Source organism: Gigantopelta aegis, chromosome 12 (genome assembly GCF_016097555.1).
Source record: "Gigantopelta aegis isolate Gae_Host chromosome 12, Gae_host_genome, whole genome shotgun sequence".
Taxonomy (NCBI): Eukaryota; Metazoa; Mollusca; class Gastropoda; order Neomphalida; family Peltospiridae; genus Gigantopelta; species Gigantopelta aegis.
Window position 1 is genome coordinate 3589262 of NC_054710.1, and position 7711 is coordinate 3596972.

Below are 7711 nucleotides of genomic sequence, written 5' to 3' on the forward strand. Positions count from 1 at the left end.
GATTTATCGATTAAAATAATGGAGAGCAACCAACCACTATGGTTATTCCATGTACGATGATGTGCTGCACCATATTCCAGTGGAGGTCAGCTTTGAAAAGTGTGTGGGTCACTAAAGGTCATGGGGTACAAATTCGAATAAAACTTTTAAATTATAATATTCTTCTTAATATTATCTTCATAGTCCTACCTTTTATGTGGGATTACTTGTAAACACAAATAACACATAGAATTAGCCAAACTGTTGCTTTAAAATTTCAATTTGCATAGTATTCAATACAACATCTCAAATTTAACGTAACTTTTCTTAGTTTTACAGATTTTTCGATTTTAAAACTGGTTTCAAATAAGATATGGTTCTACCAGAAATGGAATCAAAGCGACCACCATGGTTATTCCATGTAGGATGATGTGCTGAGGTCATCAGAGGTCATTAAAGGTCGAGGAGCAGGCATCGAAATAAGTCGAGAACGGTCGTTCAGGTTACCGGGAGGTTACCACATGTTAGAAAAGTTGAGAACGGTGTTTCGTTCTCGATAAAAAAAATTCATCGAATGGTAGTTTCATTTCCGAACGTAAACCAGGCAATGCATTCAGGACTTCTGCGTTTCATTTTCTCGTCAGGAATTGCATCGATGTTTGCGCACAAGTCGCTCCGCGTTTAAGCAGCGTCCACTAAATGAATTTATGTCCGCGTTTTGTTTTCTCGTACAAAATTGCACCGATGTTCGTGCGCACTTGTGCAATTGTAAAGCAATTTTAGCAATCCGCGTTTAAGCAGAGCCCACTAGATAAATTTACTTCCGGATTTCGTTTCTCGTATCGATGTTCGCGCGCACCGTTACAATTTCAGAACGGCGCGTAGTAGTAACAGGAATTCAATTCTAACTTTCATATAGTTGTGGAAACCTATAGGTTACCAGACTATATTTTGTGGTAATCTGTAAATGGGTTACAGACACAATGCTTATTACGATGCCTGAAGGAGTACAAATGTTTAGAAAACTATATTTTACTCTTCTTTTTTTTTCATAAATATTATCTTCATTGTCCTACCTTTTATGTGGGATTACTTATAAACAAAAATAACATTCAGTTAGCCAAATTATTGCTTTTAAATTTTAATTTGCATAGGCTTCAATACAAACTCAACATTTTGAAAAACCCCTGTAAATTTCCATTTTCTTAATAAAATATATATATATTAGAGATTGGGTAATCGTAATCAGTAGTCATGTTTTCATGTAATCGCAATCGTAATCGATTACATTGTTTGAGAATGTCATCTAATCGCAATCGTAATCGATTACATTGTTCGAGAATGTCATCTAATCGCAATCGTAATCGATTACATTGTTCGAGAATGTCATCTAATCGCAATCGTAATCGATTACATTGTTCGAGAATGTCATGTAATCGCAATCGTAATCGATTACATTGTTTGGGAATGTCATCTAATCGCAATCGTAATCGATTACATTGCTAATGCAATCGTAATCAGCGATTACTTTCATGATTACTCATAATTATTTACTAAACTTAGATGTGTTTAGCATCAACTCCAGTAACAGTGCCTATAGTTAGAAGCAGTAGTGGTCCGTCAGTAGAACTATCTCCCATTGTCTACTACTCTCATAGTAGAACTATTATTTACCTTGAGAAACAGGGGATCAAAATGTCTGGATTAAAAAAATATATATATATATATAATGTTTTTATAATAAAACACTTAACGTTCCTCTGAATGCATATACAGCATTATCACAGGTCTGAATTCAACTACGAAACGCTTGACAATATCTCGTTTTGTCACAGGTGTGAAAGTCCACCAGTGGTACCATGGCAAACTTTCTTTTCTTTTGCTTTTGTTAGTGGTTACGACTGCAGACGGGCAGCCAGCCAGTCGTATCAAGCTTGATTCCATGGGCAGTCATCCTCACCCTGTTGCAGACATAACCACAAATAACGTAACTAATTAAGCAAACACCTTGGTTTATTTTCCTTTAAAATATTAATACGTCTGATAAAAATTCCCGAAAGGTGATTTTAATAGATGTTCTACGAAACGCGGCGCCTCTAATGATACCAAAATAAACACACCCAGGCCAAGATACTTGTAATTTTCACCGATACAATTGGATCCTTATTTTATGGCACAAAGCAAGCATGACTGCAAATCGATTCATTAATAATAGTCATTTTAGAATATCAACAATTGAATGCAATGAGCAACTTGTGCACATGTATATGTATGCAGATATCAATTTAATTATTTATTTACTTGTTTGTTCTTTTCTTTCGTTCTTTATTTCTTCATTTATAGATTTAAAAAAATAAAATAAAAAAATAATTGTGGATAGTATTAAATGGCATACGTTCTACAAACAATAAAAAAACCTAACAAGTAATAGTGATCAGACAGTTTGCAATTACTAATTATGGCTTATTTCAATAATATAACAAAATATATATTATGCATGAGATACAATAATTATACCTATGGTTATGGGTACCTTTTCGTCAATAATCCAAATTTAGGAATAATAAATCTGGTTTTGGAAACTGATTCCTTCACTGCAGTATACATACATTTATGAATGTTTGAAATAATTTAATAAATAATCCAAAATTATCCATTATGTCTTGCAATGAATGAAATCGGTATAGTTGTAAAATAAAGTGCATAACTTCATGGTGGTAACATCATTTCATTGTGTAGACTTGTGGAAATGTAATCATGATTGCTAGACAATGTATTCACAATCGTAATCGATTTCTTTCAATTATCTTGTAATCGTAATCGTGACATTCTAAAGTAATCATAATTGATTACTTTTGTTAAGTAATCGCCCCATCTCTGATATCTATTGTAACGGCCACATAAACTGTGCATACATGTATGTTGTTTTAGTGTTTTATCGATAATCTGATTAGATTCACTTTGTAAATAAAGTCGTAACGTGGTTAAAAGCCATGCAATGTTTACAAACACAGTATTCCAAGAAGAAAAATTAGTTGACACATTGATTAAAAAGAAAGAAAGAAAAATAAATGTAGCCGACATAGGAGCCGACATGGGGGCCTCTCTTCGAGTGGTTCACTGACAAAATTATTAGGGTTCGTTCACTCGAGTCATCAACTTTATAAAAAAACTAAAATGGAAATAAACAGGTAATTCAATGCATTTTAAAATTTATACATTTATTTTTCTTTCTTTCTTTTTAATCAACGTGTCGACTAATTCTTCTTCTGTATTCCTATTAGTATAAATATGACTATAATTTATATAATTAGTTGTCTTTAACAACTAATTAACACTAATGGCATGTACAACTGCATACATAAAAAAGTTCCTTCAGAATTCCTCCTTGGAGAGGGAGAGTTCCTCCACGTTTCCTCCATGAAGACAAAGCATCAACAAACACTGGCGGAACATGTCAAACTAAATAATTCTTCTGTGACTAAACTTCCAAATCATCACCAGCTACGTTACTAAACACCAACTTTGGAGGCTGGTGGCCCTCCAGTGGTGATTTCTACAGTGGAGAGTGTTTCTCCACTTTTCCTACAAAATCCCTCCCTGGAGAGAGTACATTTCTCCAGCTAACTAGTCATCTCTGCCAGACCAAAACTGTAATAAAATGCCATTATACGTATTTACTCAAATAGCGCACTAATACATATAAATAAAAGTAAACATTTTTATTTATTTAAAACTAACAATATATTTCTTTCTGGCAACCCGACTCATCTTAAAAACATAAAACGACTGGCGCGTTCAAAATCTAGTGAAGAACTTCCCTTTCAAATGTATGTTGTTAGCTCATATCCGCACACACGTTAAGTAATGACGTCAGGGAAGTGACATCATTATTATGCTATGTTTCTTCCATTGAACAGTTGTGAACACAATGCGAAAAATTCAAATATAATGTAACTGTGAACAGAGAAGATTTACAGATTGTAGACATTTATATCTCAACTTTCTCCTGAACAAACATTGATAATTTGCCATTGACAGTTTCAAGTAGGCCAGGCAGACGATAGTACGCAGCTTCTAAAGCTAATTCTTTCAGAAATCGGTAGTCTCTGGGGAGAAGGGAAGAAAAGCAGCCTTCATTTCTGTAATAATTTAAAATATGTCTGAAGTGGGCGGGATCTCTGTCTGAAAAAATGCTGTCTCTTGGTTTGTTGTTCTTTGGTGTTGATGATAGTATTGCTAGTAGTGAATCTGGAAAGTTTTGTAAAGTTAGACGTGACGTTGTGAATTTGGTCCCCCCAATATCCAAAACCATGCGTTGCTCTTCTATCTGGTGGTGCCTTACTATGAGTTGAAGTACATCTTCTCCACTGTTGACTGGCGTTTCCTTTGCATCTTGTTCAGTGTGCGAACTCACACATGACCTTGATCTTTCCAGTGATTGGCAATCTTTAGAACGTGACTGAGATCGGACTCGAGATGTTGGTGGCGATTGTGACCTAACTCGGCTGCTAGGATGGCATTCCTCAACAGGTGACGTTGATCTCACGTGCTTTCCTGGATGGCGATCCTCAACAGGTGACGTTGATCTCACTCTTTTTCCTGGATGGCAATCCTCAACAGGTGACGTTGATCTCGCTTGCTTTCCTGGATGGCGATCCTCAACAGGTGACGTTGATCTTACTTGTTTTTCTGGATGGCAATCCTCAACAGATGACGCTGATCTCACTCGCTTTCCTGGATGGCGATCCTCAACAGGTGACATTGATCTCACTGGCTTTTCTGGATGGCGATCCTCAACGGCTGACGTTGATCTCACTGGCTTTTCTGAATGGCGATCCTCAACAGGTGACGTTGATCTCACTCGCTTTCCTGGATGGCGATCCTCAACAGGTGACGTTGATCTCACTCGCTTTCCTGGATGGCGATCCTCAACAGGTGACGTTGATCTCACTGGCTTTCCTGGATGGCGATCCTCAACAGGTGACGTTGATCTCACTCGCTTTTCTGGATGGCGATCCTCAACAGGTGACGCTGATCTCACTGGCTTTCCTGGATGGCGATCCTCAACAGGTGACGCTGATCTCACTGGCTTTCCTGGATGGCGATCCTCAACAGGTGACGCTGAACTCACTGGCTTTCCTGGATGGCGATCCTCAACAGGTGACGCTGATCTCACTGGCTTTCCTGGATGGCGATCCTCAACAGGTGACGCTGATCTCACTGGCTTTCCTGGATGGCGATCCTCAACAGGTGACGCTGATCTCACTCGTTTAGACGCTGGCTCTGAGACACTCGCTCTTTCTTTGACTGTAAAACTTTGTAGAACACTATTCCCTTCCAAACCAGTTATTAATGTTGGTAATGTTTCTTTTTTGTACTTTTCAAAAGACACCTCTGTATTTTCTCCTGAAATGCCTGTTGCCCTTTCAAATAATATTAAGTCTCGATTGACACATAATCTGTCATTATGCGCGCATTTCCAGGACCAGATCTTCTTGCAGCTTCTGCATTTCCAGGCAAACCCACTATGTTGTTCAATAACATGACGTTCGGCCACGTCTTGTCTTGTAAAGTTGAAATCCTCGCATAACTTGCATTTCAACGTGTCATGACCATCCTAAAAAACCAACAAAATGAAGACAGGTTAAACTAGTAAAATTAAATCATACTGAAGTTTTTTTTAGTGTTTTTTTTTTAACACCTAATCAATATTTTCTTCACTACTATACTGACACACAATGAAAACGCAAAACATATATTTTTCAATATTTTGTTGTGATTAATGAAAAATATATTTATTGGACTTGAAATAACAATTTATGAGAGGAAGCCATTGATTGGTACTTTTGTCTGGGTTTTAATCCTGGTTTTGTTCTCGTTACACATACAATAGCATAAACACACAAAATGGTGTAAATGCGTTCACTACATGCTCAATCATGCTGCATGCAATGCCAGTATGTGGACACATAAAAGTCACGTAATGGTGTCATATTCCTCGTCACATTAAGAATGCCACGACTCGGAGAAGAACAAAGGGAGCGAGCATTGGGCATGGTTCAAGGCGGGACTTTGCAAAGCCAAGTTGCTAGGACCTTCAGAGTCCATCCATCAACTATTGGACGACTTGTTGAACGTCATCAACTGCGTTCTGCGTTCAGAACTGCGACGATGACAGCAAGCAACATGATAGGACGTCATGGAAGGCCTATCCACCCGATGACAAGTCATCCATCGACTCAGAACGGCTGGACTCAGATGCAGACGCCCGTACAACAGTAACATTATGACACCGCGACATCTGCAAGTAAAGGTTTGATTGGTGGACATGAGCTCCAACTGGCTGGTGTTAGATCCACATGTAATTGTGGAGCTAATTTTAATTAGATTGGAAGTTGGGCAATTTAACATGGGTTTCAATGGCAGATGACATCTGTGTAGTGAGACCGTACGAAATAATACTCCATCTTTTAGAGTTGGGCAATCTCATCTTGCCCAGTAATGCTTTACAGCTCTATTTTCATGTGCAATTTCAGACCAGTCAAGTCTCCTATTTGCTTCTTTCCACTCTACAATTGGTGCAATCGTAGTGTCTTCCATATGAAGCTTGTGCATTCTTTTCATTGAAATCACTTGACCAATGCTCTCACCAGTATTATTTGACCGCATTTCACTTTGTTGAGATGAACCTTCAAGAAGATCTTCCTGCTCGTCTCGTACGGTTGCTGCATTAACAAAATGCAGTTTCCGCTGCTCACAGGGCGTAGCAGTAGCCTCATATTCATCTAACCACTTAGCATGCCACATACAGTCAACCTCTGGTACAACTATCAGTGTTCAATTTGTTCGTTTTCTAGCTCAACAAACTTCATATCTATTTTTTCACAATGTAATCATTTCATTACAAAGCAAGGTCTTCTAGACAATGCATCAGCATTGGAATGGTTTCGACCAGCTCTGTGTTCAATTTCCATATCATACATTGACAAAACTTCAAGCCATCTAGCCATTTGTCTTTCAGGATTTTAAAAATTCAACAACCACCTAAGAGCACCATGGTCAGTTTGAACTTTAAAATGTCTACCATACAAAATAATGGTTAAACTGCTTCATTGCAGATACTATAGCAAGCAGCTCTCTCCTGGTTACACAATAACGTCTTTCAGCCTGACTAAAGATTCTACTATAATAATAAATTAATGTTTCAACACCATTCTCTATTTGTGAGAGAACAGCGCCCATTCCGACATTGATAGCGTCGGTATCTAGTAAAAACAATTTATCTGGCTCTGGATATGCCAAAATTGGTGCACTAATCAGGGCTGCTTTCAATATATCAAACGCTGTTTGACATTTATCTGTACACTGATATGGACAGCTATGTTCTATAAGTCTATGCAGTGGTCTAGCTATATCAGCAAAGTTTCTGACAAATCTCCTATAGTAGGAGCAAAGACCAAGAAAACTTCTGATTTCTTTCACATTCTTTGGAATAGGCCAATCTTTCACTGCCGTCACTTTCCTCGTGTCAGTGGCTATTCCATTCTCATTTACAATATGTCCCAAGAATGACACCTCTTTCTCAAAAAGATTGCATTTCTTTGGGTTTAGCTTCAAATTAGCAATTCTAAATCTATGAAAAACTAATTTTAGCTTTCATATTTATTTTTCAAATAATGGTGCCATCACTATAACATCATACAAATATATCAAACAAGCTTGCATGGAT

At 37.5% G+C, this 7711-nt stretch overlaps 1 protein-coding gene across 1 annotated transcript; it reads right to left on the reverse strand.

The window, feature by feature from the left end:
- Positions 1-2706: 2706 nt before the first annotated feature.
- LOC121386572 (serine/arginine repetitive matrix protein 2-like) lies at positions 2707-6761 on the reverse strand. The gene is made up of 2 exons (XM_041517522.1): positions 6633-6761; positions 2707-5599 (listed from the first exon to the last, which is right to left on the reverse strand). The coding sequence occupies exons 1-2, from the start codon at positions 6759-6761 to the stop codon at positions 3971-3973; spliced, it is 1758 nt and encodes a 585-aa protein (XP_041373456.1). The 3' UTR covers positions 2707-3970.
- Positions 6762-7711: the final 950 nt, after the last annotated feature.